The following is a 19,546-nucleotide window of genomic DNA, read 5'->3' as shown; positions in this document are numbered from 1 at the left end:
AGACTGGGCTGGTTTAACCACAGAAACAGCTGACCTGAACAAGGGGGAGCTCTTGGACCCCAGATTGATGTCCGGGAGACTAGCATGGGACTGATCCAGACCCCCTGAATATGGGTGTCAGTGAGGAGGCCTAGGCAATCTATGGGGTCTCGGGTAGTAGATCAGTATTTATCCCTGGCATACAAATGGACTTTGGCTGTCCATTCCACATAGAGGGATGCTCTCTCAGCCTGGACTCTTGCAGGAGGGCCTAGGCCCTGCCATGAACGAAATGACAGACTCTGGAGATCCCCCATGGAGGGCCTCACCCTCCCTGGGGAACAGATTGGGGATGGGGGGCTGGAGAGGCTGGTGGGGGGCGGGGGAGGAGGGAAGGAAGAGGGAGCTGGGATTGACATGTGAAGCAAGCTTGTTTCTAACTTAAATAAAAAAATATCTGGGCATGGGAGTGGGTCCCAGTGACCCTAGTACAAGGGAGGCAGAGTCAAGCAGATTCCCCTGGGTTTGTTGGCCCAGCCTAGAAGAATCAGCAGGCTCCAAACTGATGAAAGACTGTGTCTTAAAAGCTCCAACATTGCCTCAAACAAAAGTAAGTATTCAAGAGTATAGTACTTGGGAGGGATTTCAATAGCAATAAAGAAAACACATGACAATTTGTATATTTATGGCCCCTGGGGTGATATTTTACCACATGTGTATGCAATATGGAACAGTGAATAAGAGCAGTATACATCCCTGCTGTGGAGTAATCCTTTTGCTCACTGTGAATATGTATTATTCTAATTGGTTAATAAAGAGCTGACTGGTCAATGGCTAGGCAGGATTTTCAGGGCAGAGAGAATTCTAGGAAGAAGGGCAGAGTCTGAGGAGTCTCAAGCCAGATTTGGAAGAAGCAACATGGAAAGTTCATAGATGAGGTAAATGAGCCTCGGGGCAGCACATAGGTTAATAGAAATGGATTAATTGAAGTTGTAAGAGCTGGCTGGAGACACACCTATGCCAAGCATTTATAATTAATAATAAGTTTCTGTATGGTTATTTGGGAGTGGCTTGCAGGACAGACCTGATCAGAGTTGTAGACAGAAACCTCCCCCTACACATCCCCGCCACACTGGACACTCACTATCACTTCACAGGATGGGTGACAACAAGCTATTGTGCCCGTGCCCATGCCTGTGCCTGTGCCTGGTGACTGACTGGCTGCTGCCTCTGGAAACATGGCTGCTGAAGGATTCCGGGGAGCTCTCAGCAAAGGACTTGGTGCGCTGATGTATTCACCCTGGAGAGTGATGGGAATTCAGTGACACCAGAGGTGGGTGACAAAGCCTTCAACACCATCTGGCACGTGGAAAGGTCTCAGGTAACACTGCCTCCTTCCTTCACTTTGACTAATCTCGGTTGTTCAAAATGCACTTGTGTTCTTGGAATCACAGTGGAGCCTCTCTGAGGGCCTCATATCAACTCTCATCATTATTCAGCTCAGTGCCATTCTGGGGCTGTGCCCCAGCCTTACTCAGCTTCCAGGACAGCCTTGGGTGTCTGAGGGCAAGTTCTGTGACTCACCTGAGCTGTACTTCTCTGGACTAAATGTCTGTTGGGCTTTCCACTGCTGCATCACAGGACACATCCCTGGGCCCCGTTACCCGTGGCCTTCCCTTGATTTCCTCTAGAGAGTAACTCACATTACTTGCTTTTCTTGTTGCTATGATAAAAGTAACTTTACGGAGGAAAGGTCCACATTGGCTCAGTGAGGGGCCACAGCCTGTCATGGAGTGGAAGGCATGGCAGCAGGGGTGAGCATCTGGGACCTCTGACTTGATCACATCTTGGAGGAACAGGAAGCAGAGTGGACAGGGAGTAGAGCCAGGCTTCATCCCGTCAAGACCCACCTCTAGTGACACAAGAACTCAGGGGAGGCTCCACATGCTAAATTTTCCAGTCTTCCTAAGCGGCACCACCAGATGGTCGCCAAGTGTTCCCATGTGTGAGCTGTGGGGAGCACGTCACATTCAAGTACAAGTACTGCTGGGCACAGTGGCCAAAGGGTCTTGCTGGTGTGCTGCTTTGCCATCCCAGTGGATTTCCCTTGTCCACATGGACCACGCCGCTGTGCTGGGTGTCCACGGTTCATCTACTGTAAAGAAGAGATGGGGAAAGGATTAGAACCGTCCATATGTTTTTAAAGGCACAGTGTGGATATGCCGCACTTTCTTTTGCTGACATTATATTCCCTGGGCTGTGGATGTAGCTCATGGGAGAGGACATGGCTGACAAGTGAAAGCATGGACTCCACAAGGACATCAAACCAAGAGCTATCCCTTAACTGCAAATGGGCTGGGAAAGAGTCTGATTAGCATTTGATGTCTTGTCATAGAAGGGAGCTAACTACAACTCTCGGTCTCTGCCTATCCTAGTCAGCTTTGTGCTGCTGTGACAAAAGAGATGGCTAATTGTGAGAGAGACTTCTTTATCACATAGGTTTGGAGACTTGCCTGGCCCTGCCCAGGCTCTGGCTCTAGTCTAGTTGGGCCTGTGGTAGGTGGTGGACACATGCAGAGGAAGGCTTAACTGTGAGACGGGAAGCATGGAGACAGAGACGGTACTCCATCTTTCGGTACTTCCACCCCAGTGACCAAGCCTCCAGTCACAAGCCTTGAGTGACACTCAAGCCACATTCCTTGCAGAAACACACTGGCTGCCCATTGGGAAAGACCTCAAGCATCCTGTAAGCAGCCTGTCTCGTTTCCTCATCCCAGCTATAGAGCCCAACCCAATGCTGCCATCTTTCATAGAAAGTTCTAGAAAGATGGTAAAGACCAAGCTGAAAACACAGACAAAGTCCCAGCTCTTGAGTGTCTCACTCTTGCTCATCATCTGGGACCACTCACCATGCTGACCATGGCTGGTGACAGCCCTGAGGTCAGAGCCCTTCTGGGACAGCTGGCGGCAGGGCCTCCACTTCATTTGCTGGGATGGCTCTCAGGGAGCTGTTGCAGATGCATCTTATGAATATCATCTGACACAGAGTTGCCAAGATTGGGTCTGAGCACCTCAGAGGACACCCGAGACAAAGCATACATCTAAATAAAAGCTGCTTTTGAAAACCTCATTATTTTAGAAGATCCCTTCTGGGTGTGTTTTATAAATAGTGTACTAGAATACATTTTGTCATTTCTGAAACTTAAAAAACAGCCTTCTACTGAGTTTATGCTCAGAACTTTTGCTAACTAGGACATGTGACCAAGAAAGTTTGGGGGCTGGGTGTGATGACTCAAGCCTTTAATCCCAGGGCTCAGGAGACAGAGTCAGGATCTCTGTGAGTTTGAGGCCAGCCTGGTCCAAATAGTGAGTTCCAGGATATTATGTAGAGCTGATCTCACAGTAAGGACTTTGGAGAGTCCTTGTCCCCACCTGCCCATGGCAGCCAGCCCTATCCTGGAAGTTCGAGTCAATCCCAGAACAGGTGCTTAGCTCTGGAAGTGTCAAGAAGTAGTAATTGCACGATGGCTTTGCATGTGTGGCCATGTATGTAGGGTGCATGTGAATGGATGTGACCTGTGGAGGCAGGAAGACAGCTTTAGGTGATATCATGTATTTACTTATAGGTGGCAGGGTCTCCTACTGGTCTGCCTGAAGCTTCCCAAGTAGCTGGCCAGTGACCTCAGTGGAACCCACCTGTGTCCAGCTAGTTCCATCACACCCAGATGGATTGTAGGCGCAGAGCCTGGGTGAGCTGTCTGTCCAGCCCCCTCATGACGGCTTTTGTTCAGGGAGTTGAGAGGCATAACATCAGAAACATAAAAATGCCCCTGGTCAAGCTGCCCTGTCACACCGCACAGCTCCCTGCAGTCTGGCACATGGCTGACACTCAACAGTATTCTGGGGGTCCTGGTTTCTCACTCTCTACTCCAGTGTGCTTCACTGGCCCCAAAATTCACTCGACCTCTTGGGGAAAAACAAAACACCAGACCCCCAAGAGCATCTCACATGCACAAATGAGGAATAGACGTGTGGCTTTTCATGTGCGTCTCACATGCACAAATGAGGAATAGACGTGTGGCTTTTCATGTGCGTCTCACATGCACAAATGAGGAATAGACGTGTGGCTTTTCATGTGCGTCTCACATGCACAAATGAGGAATAGACGTGTGGCTTTTCATGTGCGTCTCGGGGGTTGTTGGGGTCATGTCAACAGTCCCAGATCTGGGTTATTTCACAGTCACCATAAGTGACAGTGCTATTGGGAGTCAGGGCAGGGTCATTAGGTCACCAAGGACATGAAGTGGCCCACATATGACTGCTGGGCCCAACGTAACATGCATGTGCACCATGTGTATTCCTGGTGCTTGTGGAGGCCCTAACGGGGCATCAGATACCATGAAACTCAATATGGATGGTTTTGAGCCACCATGTAGGTTCTAGGCAATAAACCCCAGCCCTCTGCAAGAGCTCTCAACCATTGAGGCACCTCTCTGTCTTCCCTCTTACAGGATCTAATTTTCATCCATCTAGCCACCCAACCTATATGTACTGAGCACTGTTTCTGGGGACTGAGACTCCAGGAGAGTGAAACAAAAATGTCCGCCTTTCTGTGGTGGATGGAGATGAAAAAAAGTTACTGTGACAGACACAGAGTATCTGGGGGTGACTGCCGGGTGACAGGAAGGCTCAGAGTGTGGGAACGGGCACCTCGTCAGTGAGTCATACAAAGTTGTAAATGGGGTAACCCGGAAAGTCCGTGATGACAGCATGACAATCTAGGAGACCTCCAAGAGGTCAGGAACAAGTGTGGTGGTCACAGGCCAGGGTTTCCCAGGCCTCGCTCTGTGGAAGTGCTAATGTGTGTCCCGTGTTAGGCAAAGTTCTTGGTGTTTGTTCCTTGACGCATAGCTGTGCAGCTCTTATCTTCATGTGCCTCTCTCGTGTCCCCTCCTACCCTGAGGATGCCAGGCACTGGATTCAGGACCCACTCCAACTCCATCTTCACTAACTGCATCTGGTGGACCTGCAATTTAGAACGATGCTTAAGGACCTGCTCTTAGAATGTGAGAGGCTGAGGCCCCACTGTAAGGGGAAAAGAGACAGGGAGAAGTCCACATGACTCGAGCTTTAACGACTGACAGAGGACCCTTGTCATGGCAGGGGAGGCTGCAGGCAGAGCAGGAACATGGCCTTAAGCTATGTTTGAGTGGAGCCAACTTGAAGGTCACTTACATGGGGGACATGTATGTATGTTGGTGTGTACAGATAGGGTACAGAGGCCTGGGCAAAACTGTCCATGGATAATACAGACAGACTGGCCCCATGACATCACAGGGTTTCACTCAGGGGAAGAGCAGGCTGCATTTCCAGGCCCAGGCTCTGTGCTGCAGAGAGAAATCAAGATGGTGTTCTGTGTTCAGTGAGCTGCTCACCTCACCTAACTCCTGTTGATCAGGACAGAGTATGAAAACGGTGCTACAAAAACCAGCATCAGAAAATGTTAGCTCTGTATCCATCTTGGTTTTGTTTTCTAGAAGGGCTGAGAGCCCTCCACAAGGACCTTCCTGGAGAGCACCCTGCAGGAGACACAGAGTTCTGGAAAATTATCAGAATTATTTCTGCTGCTGGTAACCTTGACCTGTTGGAAGCCCCTTGCATTATGGTAAACTGAGGTATCACTGGTAAGGATTCCAGACCTGCCCCAGGGTTTACAGCCATCTGTATAGGGACCTTAACATCAATGAGGCTGAGAGGGTCAATGTGTCACCTCCACTCATGGTGCTAGCACCTGCCTGGCCAGATGCGAGCTGAAAATGTAATGAACAAGACAGGAGTCTCGGACATTGTCCTTGGGATGTGTAGTTTAAAGTCAGAGGCTGATGGCATCGTCATGGGCAGCTCTGGAGAGAAACGAAGATACCTGTGCCTTTAACTGGGTGAGAAGCAAAAGCAGAGCTGGTGTCAGTGAGCCTCCCCTGCAGTAGTGAACCCCATCCCCTGTGCCACCCTTCCCCTCTAAGAGAAATGGCAGCCATGGGGCTGCCCAAGAAGGTAAACTTCAAATGCAGGCTCATGCTATGGGGTTTAGAGAGACTGCTGTGAGAGATTTTGGGGCACTCAGCCCTGAGTAGGATGTCTTCATCAAAGACTATCCTCAAGACTCAGGGGACAGGAGGCAGAGATTGTAAGAGCCAGGGGTGATGGCTGACTCTTCCAGACTCCATAGGGCTGATAAGCATATGCCCTCACAGCCTATGGCAGCATGAACAAGACCTGCACAGGTTCAAGCAGACAGGGTCCCAGGACTGGGACGGGGAGTGGACACAGGCAGGCTCCCATCCCTAACCAAGAAGCTATCTATAGCTGGTACCCATCGGAAAAGAAAAAGTCATTTTACTCCAATGGAGTCTCACTGGGAATATTAACCACATCTTAGGGCAGGTCTCATGCCCAGGAATAGATGACCAACACAAAATTAATCCAGTGGTGTTTATTTTATAGACTTTTTTTTTTTTACTGATTTTGCTTTGTTTGGCCATTTGTGTGTCTTAATTGGTCTTCATTATTTTCATTTTTGTGAGGCTATATATGTGTTTGTCATTTTGTTTTTGTTTGTTTTAGAAAGTGGAAGAAGTTAGGTGGGTAATGAGGTGGGGAGGATCTGGGAGTGACTGAGGGAGGGAAAAACTGATCAAAATTGTTATGTGAAAAACACTGATTTTCAATAAAAAGCTTAAGAGACTGGTGTGGAGGGAATGAGTGAGGGTAGAGTGGAGGGTCAAAGGTTTATCTTAGAGAATGACCCAGAACTTGGACCTGACAGATGAATGAATGGGCACAGAAAGCAGGCTGGGCCAGCACATGCAAAGGGCCTGGGGCAGATAAAGACATGGCATGCTTGGGCCTAAGAACAGAGAGCAGAAGACAAAGAGTGTAAGGGGAGAAAGAAACAAAGTGAGCTGGCAGAGCAGCCTCAGAGCAGCCTTGGAAGAGCAGAAGGATTAACAGAGATAGGAAGAGTCACAGAGCTCCGCACAGCACATGGTGCAGGTCTCTGCTGGACTCTCAAGGCTCATGAATCTGCTGCATGCAATACTTACATTTCTGTTCCTACTGCTGTGGTCTCTGCCCCCGAGCCTCTCAATATGGCCCCAGCCAGGAGAGGGGATGGGGAAGGCCAAGTCTAGACCTCAGGAGCAGTCGTTTTACATGGGGTACAGTGACTGGTTGTAATGAGCCTTCTAGGGGTGATGATGCTATGTAGGGTCTGTTGGTTCCAAAGTGGGTCCTCCAAAATGCCAGTGCTGGTGACGATGTCCCAAAAAGAAGGACTCTGACTCTAAACACAAGGGTTGCTATTGGATACACAGAAGCCTGCATCAGATCAAACGCTCTGCCCTGCTGAGTATCCTGAGATCCACTTGATTTTCCACCGTTTGCTTCTCCCCCGACACATGCACGCATGCCGAGACAGCCTTGACAGTTTGAGCCCCAGTAAGCCCTTCTACCCACCAAGTGGTCTAGTTAGGTGGTTTCTTTGACTCTTGCTTACAAGACTCACTGAAGAGCTGAGATGGGCAGAGTGTTGCTCCTAAGGTCAGGAGCTGGGAGCAGAAGCCCATCGGGGTGACAGGGTGGAGGCCATCAGGATCCTGGGACAGAAGCCACCGCCATGCAGACTTTCTGCAAAGACGAAGGTGGCTCCTGGACATACGGCTCTGGTGCTCTTACCTAGGGCAGTAGGGTGGTTTGGATTTCCCTGGCAAAAGGCAGACCAGCTAGAGAAGGCCACACTGTGTCTGGCTGCTCCTGGATGTACAAGCAGGCAGGCCTTGCCTTGCTGACTGCTTTTACCTTCCTCAGAGGTCCCTGGTCCCGAGAGAAATGATGGCCACAGATGCATAGGAAACATGGGGAAGGAGTCAGAGGAAATGCCCACCTCTTCCTTACTCATCTACTCTTGACTGAGTGCACAGGAACCTGTGATGATGATGTGGGACTTTTTTTTTTCCATGTGGAATTATTCTACATCCCCATTTTACCAAGATCAGTGTACTAGTACAAATGACTCCCAGTGTTTAATTCAAACAAAATTGCTGTTAGCTGAACCACATCTTGATGTCTGGAATGTCACCTGAAGTGATAAGTGAATCTTCTAACAGTTAGAATCTAATGGCTTTCTAGGATTCATGGAAATCCTAGTTGTCAGTAAAGAATCCAGACAAAGAAACCACAGAGAAGGGAGTCTAATTTAGAAAATGCCATTTTAATCCCCTCACTGAAAAGGCTTCTCTCAACCAGATTGTAACAAAATCCACAGCTTATTCCAAAAGAAAAATTTAATACAAGAGATTTTAGAAAATTAAACATATTTGTTTAAAAATTCTATTGTGTAAACCTTAACAGAAGAGGGGAGTTGGGATACCACATGCTCAGACTTTGGGCTGTTTATACCCCCAGGCTCCAGACACAGGGCTGCAGCAGCCACGGAGAACTCTCCCAGGGTGGATGGAGATACCTAACCAGGGCCCTCACTCCCCAGAGGTCCCAGCTCTCAGGCTGTCTGCCCAGGGGCTCAATGACCATGTGACTCCTGTGTAACCCACTCTCCAGTGTCCTGCATCCCAGTTCTTGCTGGGCCTTCCCAACCAATCCCACCGATGACCAAAAAAAACACAACCCAACCAAAAAAACCTCCATGTGGTCAAATGGCCTCCCCCTGGCAGGTTGCAGGTGGTGGCTGGGACACATGGTGAGCGGTGCCTACAAGGCTGGAGAACATGGTTGCAATGAGGAGTGACCCAGCATTCATTCCAGTCCTGCTCCAGTGCTCTCTACCCTCCCCACCCACTGCCTAGACTGTACTTCAGAAGCATAATGGAGACCACGTTACAGCAACAGGGAGCCCAAGGTTTTGGCACATAAACATTGGATAAAATATACAGTGCTACAGTTGTGCAAAGTCAGTGCAGGACCAACCTAAACAGCAAACATTTAACGCTAGCTTTAATGAAATAATGCATAATATTTTGAAGAATGTTCATTACAATAGACCTTGTTCATGAGGAGGCACCTGCCTTCTGGTCACAGTCCCCAAGCCAGGAGGCGGCTCTGGGGTGGATGGCATTGTCCCTAATGGGAATGTTGAGCATCAGGATTTATTTTCATGGGCATAAGGCTGCTCCTTCTTGCATGGCTCCCAGTCGTTGTAGCAGGGCAGGGCAGGGCAGGGCATCATGGCGAGACCACTCCTGGCTCGTCCTGGTGGCTGAAGATCTAACCCTCTCAGACCTCAGCTGGGCACAGTTGTGGGTGTATGCAGGTGCAGCCTGGCAAAGAGATGAAGTCTGATTGAGGACCTGAGAGACCAGGGTCCAGCCTCTACTGAGGGGCCATTTATGTTTACACACAGTGTGTCGTACACAGGCAGATGGAGCTGGAGTAAATGGCACAGGAGCCAAGGCCTAGAACACTGTGACTTGGGCCTCAGGACATGTGAAGTGTTCCAAGAAGGAAGTTTTAGCAGCCACGTGTATGCCACAGTCAGGCTCAGGGTTAGAAGCAAGCTCCTGAAGGGGTGGGGTTGGTCACACTCACCATGGGCTCTGCATTCCTCTCCAGACTTTGGACCTCAGATCTGGGGAGCATTGTGGGAACAGCCTTCCATCTCCTGACCCTGCCCTACACTGCTCTGCCTAAGTTCTAGGGGCTTACATGCTCACATTGTGGGGTAATGAGAAGGGCAGCCTGGAGCCAAGAATTTTGCTGGATTTCTGTGGAACAGTGTGGGCAGGGCTGGAATGTGGTAGATATCAAGTAATCAAAGGTTCCCACAGGGTTCCTGGCACCATGCTCTTAGGGTAGAGTTGGGCGAGTTTCCCATAATTATCCTTGAAAACCAAAGCATCTACTCTGGGTACCCTTTTTCTCCTTCCTTCCTTCCATCCTTCCTTCCATCCTTCCTTCCTTCCTTCCTTCCTTCCTTCCTTCCTTCCTTCCTTCCTTCCTTCCTTCCTTCCTCTCCCCCTCCCCCTCCCCCTCCCCCCCCTCTCTCTCTGCCCCTCTCCCTCTCCCTCTGCTTTAACTGCAGGTGGTGAATGTGAAAATGGTTCTGTATGCCATGTTTGCAGTGAGAGAGCCCAGACTCTCAGTAACATGTGTTTGGACCACATGCCTAGAGATCTGCTGTTCAGAACACTTTGGACTGTGGGAGATGTAGGAGGTGGCTGGACCCTTTCTTTACAGAACATGACAGAATACGAAGTGTCCCCATGCTGAGTGTCCCCGCTCAGGAGGTGGACTTGGGGGCCACTAGAGTCTCACAGGTCCTTCTGGCTACTCGGTCCAGTTGCCCAACCTACACTCTGGGTGTGGTGTTTGTGTGGAGCCTGTGGCCTCTTAGGCATTGGGAGAGGAACCATGTTGGCTTTCCAGGGCTGACAGATCTCTTGGGTCTTCCCTTAGCAGCAAGCTAAAGATGAACCCCTGCTTCCCCCAAGTCCTGCCTCATCTGTGCACAGCCCGCCTGACCCAAGGTGCCTTCTGAAATTGGATCTGTCCAGCCTGTCTCCTCACACTCTGAAATTTCCTCTGGCTTCTAGGGGACTGCCCCCAAGCTGTCCTTGGGTTAGGAAAACCCCTGCTTCCTCAGACCACTTGCTGAGGTCTAGCTTTGAGATGAAGCCCTTCTAGGCCACATCCAGGCTGCTTTCCACAGTCGCTTCCCCAGGGAGATGCCACCGGGAACTCCTTGGCAGGCAGAGATCTGCATACTGCTTGGTACATGATTCCTTTTGCAAGCTCTTCCAAGCTATCCCAAGACACCAAGGAGGTTCTGACCTGGGGGGGGGAGGTGACTGCTGACAGAGGGCCCTGAGAAGCAGAGGGACCCAGCCTCAGTGCCAGAGAGGGGCAGAGCTGCCAAGCAGCTGGCTCTGAAACCACTCCATGCCTGAGAGCTTTGGACTCTAGGGTGGAGCCCTGAGTTGAGAGCAATAGAACAGCATTTTGGGGTACACAGCATCCTGCTCTCACTGAGCCACATTAGGGGACAATTTGTGCTAAACAACTTCAAGGGACAGTCACTCTCTGTTCAATTCTGGCACTGGGTCTGAGACTCTATAGGGCTGGCTTTCCACAGTATTGACCAGAGCCAAATCTCCAGTGACCAGAGGTCACAACCACGAATTCTAGCATTAGGGATCTCCTCCTCAGGGTTTCCAGGCTGCTGCCCAGGGCTGGGCTGGATAGTGGAACCCCTCAGGTCTCCTATGTGGATGATATTTCCTGGAGCCAGCACAAGGAGGGAAGGATAAGTTCTTCAAGGACCAAAGTCACTGCCAATGCCTTTGTTAGGCTACTAGAGGACTGTTCCTGGAGAGATGCCACCCACACCAGCCATGTGGCAGTGCTGTTGGGTATCTATCCATCACAGGGGAAAGAAGAAGTGGGAGGAGGAGTCCTGAGCCACAGGCTGTGGCAGGCAGTTGCATCAGCAGAAAATCCAAGGGTTTAACAGTCGTTCTAGTTCCCACGTGGGAAAGCGTTGTGAGTGGCATCTGAAGGATCCTTCTGCCCATGTGTCGTGCATTTCAACCAAGGTTCCTGGCACCCATTGACCTGCTGGCCATCCTAGGGTAATGACAATGTCTCCATCTTGTCTGTCCACTGAGCGATGCCTTGCTCTAAGTACAGGGACCAGCAGCTAAAACTGACCAGTTTAATTGGGTGGCATGTGGCAGCAGGAAGAGTGTGCCCTCTGTGGGGACAGGGTCATCCTGCCAGGGTGTCCAGGGCCAGATGCCATGGCTAGGTTGAGCACAAAGTGGCTGGGTTCTGGGATTCCACTGAGGTCAGAGGTCACCGCTCTGAGGTTCCACATTGCGCATCTCCCTGGGGTGGCCTCGGGACAGCTTTGGGAAGCGGGAAACGACTTTGGGTCTGCTGTTCTTGTTCAATGGTTCTCCTGCTGGAGCTACATCCCTGCAAGACAGGAGACGCTGTTTAAGTAAGAGTTTAAATGCAAGTGACACAGGCAGGGATAGGAGTCACATGTGAGATAGCAGAGGTCACACAGAGAGAGGAGAGTGTCTGGTCCGCTCCAAATGGTCAGTGTAACTTGAAGAAATAGATATTCATGTTGCTGTGTAAGTTTCCACTTTTTAAACAGTCTGGGAAGGCCTACTAACATGATCTGTATCTAAGCTAGACTTAGGGTACCTTGCAGGACCCTGTTTTGAGGCTATAAGCCAGGTCACCAGCCAGGCGCTCTGCCATACTTCCCTTCATCTCCCAGTGAAGCCTCATCCTGAGTCAAAGAGAAAATGCGGCCAAAATCCCAGCACCCAGCATTGTAACAGATGTGCAGCCAGATGTTCAATGGGGACCTCTGCTGGTGTTCATCCAAGAGGAGAGTCAAGACATATGCCAGTGTTTGGTGACCAAGGCATGGCTCACAACCCTGTGGGGGACACTGCTAGGTGGCATGGATGGGCCCAGATGTGGCACTCAGTGGATGTTGAGCTCTTAGATGCTCAGTCATAGCTCAGGATGCCCCTGAATCCCCCTTGGAAAAAGGAATACATGTGGGATATGGTCTCAAAGCTTTTGCTTTTTTTTCTTCTTCTTCTCCAGTCCGGTAGGGTCTCACTGACAGTAGTCATCAAACACCTACCCACCAGAACAGCCCACAGTAACACAACCTGCATCACTGACGTGAAGAAATGGGTGGCTACCACTTAAAGCAAGTGGGAGAGGGGTGACCTAAGAAAAGCATGGGAAGCCCTTACAGACTCAACCCTGCTCTGAGTGGGTCATGGCTCTGTCCTCCAGCCACACCTCTGCAGCCAGGAACAAGAGTTTTTGTTTGTTTGTTGTTGTTTTTTTTTTTTTCAGCACGTTCTGTATTGACGGGGCCGTTGAGGGTATCACATGTTGAGATGAGGGTCAGGTCAAGCAACAGTGGTGCCAGCTCCAACTCTTCCAGGCAGAGGGGTGGCAAAGGAGAGTGAGAAAACCCTGAGCAACGTGAGAAAGGGCTTCATGGGGACAGCAGCCAGGGTACCAAAATAGGTGCAGGAAGGGGACACCACTACAGGAGGAATGCTGCTACAGGTGTAGCGGTGCCTGTCTGCCACCTAGCACCCTACAGTGCAGGATACATCCATCCAGGGGTGGAAAACAGAAGATGATCAAGGCAGAGTCAGGGAAACATGGCTACCTGACCTAATTCCAGCCTAATTCCAGTCACTGGGTGACTCTCAGTGATGTCACTTCCCCTAGTAAGAGTGCTGGTGCTGAGCCTGGTCCCCTAGTTCCAAAAGGCTTCAGTGTTACTTAACCTGTAGTTCTCAAAGTCTAGGAGCAAATCCATTCACTGAACATTACCCACCCCAATTCACTACAGCCTGAGCTCTAGGCACATCCCTGAGCCCATCACTCCATATGGCAGGCCAGGGTCACTTAAAACGCCACCTGACCTTGTGTGTCCTGGGCACTTCCCATAGCTCCTCAGGCAGCACTCCAAGGCTGACTTCTTAGGACAAGGCTGGCTGTGTCTGCAGCCTCAGTGTGAGCAACCTCTCCTTCTCCCTTGACCACGTGGGACACCAGGCCTGGAGGATTTCCGTAGTGTGCTAGCATGCTGCAGATACAGCTTTACTAAGGCTGTCCTCAGTCACTTCCTAACGATTGTGTTCACATGGCATTGGCTGAGGTGAGCAGCTATAACACAGACTGAGCGGCCTGCAGAGCAGCAGCCACATCTGCCAAGCCCCGCCTCCAGCCTGCTCTCCAGCCTGCAGGGGTAGAGCCTAGCAGCAGATCTCCACCTGCCAGCTGGGAAAGGGGTGTGAGAGGGAGACCCCAAAGTTCATATGCCATTCTACCACCATTGAGGGAAGAGGGCCTTGCTCTAGGGGAGAGCCTCAGCCACTGCCTTAAGCTGTCTCACTCAGACCTGGGAGCAGGAGGGCAACACTCACGAGACAACAGCCTGCATTACACAGGCAGGAGGCAGCTGAGCGGGTACACGTGGGGTCTGACCCCACCACCATGGTCTGTTGTGGGCTCACAAGAGCAGCCATTCTCAGCCCAGGTGTGCTGCAGGGCCACCAGACTCCAAACACAGTGCTCAAGCCAAGCTGTAAGGCTCATAAGAAGCATGCTGGAGAACCCAGGGCTAGGAACCAGAAGCAGAGGAACTGCAGCCTGGGGGGTTCTGAAAACACCAAAGCCAGTGGAAAACAACTCCACCCGTCGCTGAGGCTTTTTGGTAGCCTAGCACACAGATCTGTGAGAAGTGACTTGGGACTGTCTCTAGAAGAGGGGCATGCACAGTCACGCTGGGGGGGGGGGTACTAAGCACTCTCCAGCACCCTCCTAGCAGCTGTGTGCCACTAACTCTCCATTCCAGACTCAGCCTCATCCAAGAACAAGGCTCTCTGGGGCTGGAAGCCAAGTGCTCTGCAGCCTTCACCTGGAAGTCAGTGCTCAGAGGAGCAAACTGTTACAAAGCACGCTCTGCCTGCAGCACTCACCCCAGAGTTAATTCCCACTTAAATGCAGTGTGGACTTCAGCACCTCCTTCCCAGGCTTCCTCAAAGAACATGGCTACTAGAGCAAGAATGTTCAGAAAGACCTCTGCACCTTCCTTAGAGGCAGAGGAAACATGACTGAAGAAATCAGTTCGTCAGCTCTCCAGCCTCAAGGTACTTTTGAAATGTATTATTTTATTTCATTGTTTCCTGGAATAAGTAACTCAGAAAGCGGAGCAAATTTAAACAATAAAAGCACAGAGGTAAATGGCATGTGTGTGTCCCCTGCCCTGGTCCTGGTCCAGGGAGCAGCCCTTTTTGTTCTGAGTGGTATCTCTCTTGAGCTACCTACTGTACAGAGAATGAGAGAGAGAGAGAGACAGAGACAGAGTAAGAGAGACAGAGACAGAGAGACAGAGAGGCAGAGAGAGACTGTTTTACTTGTTTACAAATGGAAAATATGCCCCGTGCTGCCTCCTGCTTCTCGTGCCAATGGTAGGTACATTATTGAGCTTCTCCGTGCTGCTTCATAGAGATCAGCCTCAACATTCTGAAACAAGGCCTGACAACAGTCAGGCCCTTCATGCCTGTGGCTCTGGGAGGGGGTGTTGCATGGGCTGCTGCATCCCTACTGGACAGATGCTGTGGATGGCCTGTGGGGACTAGCCTGTGGCAGTTTCCTGGACACTGCTTTAAATTTTTCTTTTCCTTGTGGTCCTGGGAATGAGCCCCAGGGCTTTGTGCACACTGAGTAAGTGCCCTCCACTGAGCAGCATCTCAGCCTTCTAATCTACACTTCTAGGTGTGAACCCCATTGTTCAGCCACAGTGTAGGAAGGCCTGCTGTCCCAAACACAAGTGAACTTTTCTCCTTAATGGGCACCTGATGACAAATGAACAGTCGCCTGCCTGTCACTGATGAGGACCAGGTCCTGGGTCTGCCATAAGCAACACTGTTCTCCTGCAGACATGCATGTGTGTTGGGGGACCATGAAAGTGAGGAACACAGGCTTCAGGGCCTGGTTCTGGGTTCACCTCCTCTCTAGTTAGGTACAAAGAACTAAATAGACTCAAGTACCAAGTGTCTGAAGGAGTCTGGCACACGCTGATCCCCAAAGTCAACATGAGCACGAGAAGGAAATGCTATGAAGAATCCAGAGCTTCATGCAAGACTTTCCACCTGCTGCTCCCACAAAAACTCCCCAGTCAACTTAAAGCCAATGCCCTGCTAACCACACCTGCAACTGTGGCTGAATGGTCCACATTCCCGCCACAGCCTGACCCACTTTCCCTCACTACTGTCACACACACCCATATCTGTCCCTCCTGAGTGGCCTGGGCTGGTTTCTTGGACACCCTGCTGTGTTCTGTATTTTTTACCTTAACTATAATAGTTTCTTTCTGAGTTGGAACCAAATGTGGTCCCTAAATTGTTTCTCCCATGATGGGGCTCAGGCAGAGTGACTGTAAGCAGCCTAAGGGGAAACTGAGTATGGGGAGATCCATCAAAAATATCAGAGGTCCAGAAGAGAGACACCAACTACAACTGACTCCCTAGACACCAGCACTGTCCCAGAGAACTTAATCTTGGAAGGACTTCCCAGGAGTCACGGGAAGGTGTCAAGCACGGAAGACTGTACTCAAGAGCAAGACTAACCAATGGCGCTACGACACATGCCACCATCATCTTTGAACAGGATTGTGTTCTTTCACGATTGCTGGAGTCCCATCTTGGGCAGGAGTCCCCAGACATCATTAGAGCTGTGCAGGACCATGAAGCCCACCTCCTCCTTGGGGACTGTGAGAGCAGACTGCTATGAGGTGTCCAGAATGACTCCAAAGCTTTGCTTCTGTTCCAATACACTGACCCCTGCCCTTTGTCTTGTGGACTCACTGGATGTGACCCTTCCCTGGGCCACACAGGGAGGACCACAGGACACAGAGCATGCAGACAGGCTCTTACAAATGACAGGGCTTTTGAGTCAAGGTCTCACTATGCAGCCCTGGCTACCCTGAGCTCACTATATAGACCATCAGGCTGGCTCCAAACTCACAAATCCACCTGCCTCTACTTTGTGGGTCAATGTGTCCTTAGTACCAACTGATTTTTGAAGGTGGCTCTGCCTTCATTCTGTTGTCTGTGCTGAGCAACAGGTGGCATAGTCATCACTCAGGCAGTGTCTGCACACCAGGGACACCTAACCCATCCTACCCTTGTCTAGGCCAAGGGCACAGAGACTAGAGTAACCTGTCTGCTTTTACAACCTATTTTCAGACCTCCAAGAAGGTGTCTCAAAGTCGTCAGCCACTCTCCGAACCCCACAGCCACCTTGGCTCCCAGGAACAGCAGAGGCACATCCTACAGTGGGATCCCACAGTGGGAACAATCATCTCGCAAGAATTAGACTTCCTTGGGGCCACCTTTGTAGAACCAGAATCAAGTAGTGATTAACATACCACACCTTGCCTGGGACTGCTTAACAGTGCAGGTTTCTCCTGTGTCCAAGCCAGAGTTCACAGCAGCATCCCAGCAACCAGCAATGATTACAAGCAGCAATTTTGGTTAAGACTATTTCCTGCCTTTTAATCATTACTTTCTTTTCTTCCTTTGAAGTGAGTGGCCAGGCATCATACCTTCAAACTCCCTGAGCAGGGCTCTGGTTAAACTGGGACAGATGCGCATTGGTGCCTCATCCTGATTCACCAGTGCATTTGGGGACAGAACACTTGCCTAATGTGTGCAGCACCCATTCCCAGCACAGTGAAAACCAAACCGGGACCAGAGCAGCAGCAAAACAAAAAACAGCTAGCAATATGCCTGATACCTGGCTCACTATTGTGAGCTCTCACACTGGGCAAACAAAGCAAGGCCCCTCCTGAGCAACCTAAGTCATGGGCTCAGCAAAGTACAGCAGCATTTGGGACCTTACCCCTCACACCTTGCCCAGCCTTATACATGGGTAGGTGCTTTGTCTTACTGCAACTTGATATGCCATGTTTTGAGGATTCCATGGGAGACCTGCCCTTTCCTGAACAGAAATGGAAGAGGGGGTGGGAAGAGAGGGGGTGGGATACAGAGAGAGACTGGGAGGAGTGGAGGAAGGAGAAACTGGCTGGGATGGAAAATAAAATTTAAAAAACATTTAATCAAAATGAAAGAAAGGGAAGGAAGGCAGGCAGGCAGGCAGGCAGGCAGGCAGACAGGCAGGCAGGCAGGCCTCGCCTCCTGGCCATGGTGGCCTTGCCCAATCAGCCCCCAGGGCATCCTCCACAGTGCTGCTTCTCCAGCACAGTGCCTTTGGTACATCCTGCCAGGGCCTTGCCTTCTATGCCCCCACTCACAGTTGGCTACACTGGGGATGAAGCCTTTGAGACCTTGAAGTTGTAAATGCAGAAAGCGGCTCCAGGGAGGAACGTTTGTGGCAACACCTAACCGCATTGACATTACCACTGGTTTCACAGGTACAGCCCTGAAAACCAGGATGCTGGAGACCATCCAGGGCTGCAGACAGCTGCACAGAGGTAACAGAGGATGAGGCAAGCTGCTGCCTCAATTTGAGGTTGCACCAGCCCATCTAACATGCCACTCTTCCAGCATCTAGAAACACTCTGGGTTGCCCCTGCTTGGCAGGCATAGACAGCATCACCCAGAGCCTACTCTCTGGCACTGGAGTGCCACCTAGAGGGCAGGTCACACCAGGGCCCCTCCCCAATGGCAGGTGCATGACTGGGCCACCTACCTGTCCATGCAGTAGCTTTTATTCTTTCATGGAGGCAGAGGATGCTCTAGACTGGAAGAATTATGTCTTCCCCGGCTGGACCTTCTCCCTCGGCTTCCAGAACCCATCACTTGGGAGTCTTCCCCCATACCTCCAGCATGGGTTCCTCTTCACCTACTGACCTCTCAAGTACAGCCACAAGTCCTCTCCTCTAAGCCTCTCTTCTCTCCCCAATGACCTTACCTAGCTCATGGTGGCAGGTGCCATCTCTACATGGACAGCTCCTCAGTGCAGGCATCTGTCCTTGGTTCTGGATGCACCACCTGACCTGCTCTGCAAGAATGTCCAAAGGCCTCACTAAGCCTGTCTCTTGCTCCTGAGTGTCTCTGAGTCACCAGTTACTTACTAAATGGCAACTCTGTGCTTCTTATTCCACACACTAGTGATGCCACCATGCAGGCTCCCTCATCCATACCCAGACCTCAGTACTGCATTCTAAAGACACCAGGAGCTGACAGCTGTCCCCACACACCTCTCCACAGTCACCCTGCTTCACCCCCCCATGCTCAAACTCCTCCCCCAGGGCTCCCCACTCCATTACCTCAGCCACAGAGCTTTCTGGAACCTGCTTTCCTTGCACTGGCACCTCCCCTCACCACGCTGTGTTTCTGCTGTTTCGAGACAGTTGAGCACCCTGGGCAGGGCCTCCGCACCTGCAGTTTGCTCTGCCTGGATCTATCTCTGAGGCATGTGTATCATCGCCCACAGTCTTTGAGGTCTTCACCAACCACAAGTAGCATATTCCCACCCGGCCAGTTTCCACTTTTCCCTGAAGTAATCAGCAGCTGGTGTGTATGACACCCCTGGGCTACTCAATGTCTGTGTCCCCATCCAAAAGTAGGGACTTGAATTGTACTACACTGTCAGCATCTGCTTGGAATACATCAGGCACATGCCCCACACTTGGTGGAGAGTAGACGCCAGTCTGGGCTGTGCTCCTGGCTGGCCTGGGCTACTACACTGATAGCTCCCAGGCAAGCTAACTGAGCTTGGTCGTCGTCTGACTGCTGGAACTAATTTGAACCCTTTGATTTCCTAATCATATGTATGTGAAGTTTTCCCTTTTTTTAGCAGGGAAGGTAGCTACTTAAACATCTCTAATTTTCTCATCATGGTTTGTTCATGTTTTTAGTCAAAACAACAGTTTGAATCACAGCAGTCCTGTGGGTAATGGGAAATAGACTTTTTCCTCCTTGTTCATGGTAATTGTTTATAATTATTAACAGATCAATCTAGTATTCATACTCCTCTC

The 19,546-nt window shown here is 50.6% G+C and overlaps 1 protein-coding gene and 1 long non-coding RNA gene across 2 annotated transcripts in view; one reads left to right on the top strand and one right to left on the bottom strand.

Moving 5' to 3' along the window:
• The first annotated feature begins 387 nt into the window (after positions 1-387).
• LOC121133767 lies at positions 388-6,461 on the top strand. Its single transcript, XR_005870743.1, has 2 exons — positions 388-1,360; positions 5,517-6,461. It is a non-coding gene; the product is annotated as an uncharacterized LOC121133767 (long non-coding RNA).
• A 5,226-nt stretch (positions 6,462-11,687) lies between these two features.
• LOC101824396 (sorting nexin-29) overlaps positions 11,688-19,546 on the bottom strand; it is a 287,724-nt gene continuing 279,865 nt past the window's right edge. Inside the window, exon 10 of the mRNA XM_040730665.1 lies at positions 11,688-11,964. Within this exon, the coding sequence (XP_040586599.1) occupies positions 11,835-11,964 (130 nt within the window). The 3' untranslated portion in view covers positions 11,688-11,834. The remainder of the gene's footprint in view (positions 11,965-19,546) is intronic.

This window comes from Mesocricetus auratus, unplaced genomic scaffold (assembly GCF_017639785.1).
Source record: "Mesocricetus auratus isolate SY011 unplaced genomic scaffold, BCM_Maur_2.0 Super-Scaffold_100024, whole genome shotgun sequence".
In the NCBI taxonomy this organism is placed as follows: Eukaryota; Metazoa; Chordata; class Mammalia; order Rodentia; family Cricetidae; genus Mesocricetus; species Mesocricetus auratus.
Note: the sequence above shows the minus strand (reverse complement) of the source record. Positions and strands in the feature narration are given on the sequence as shown.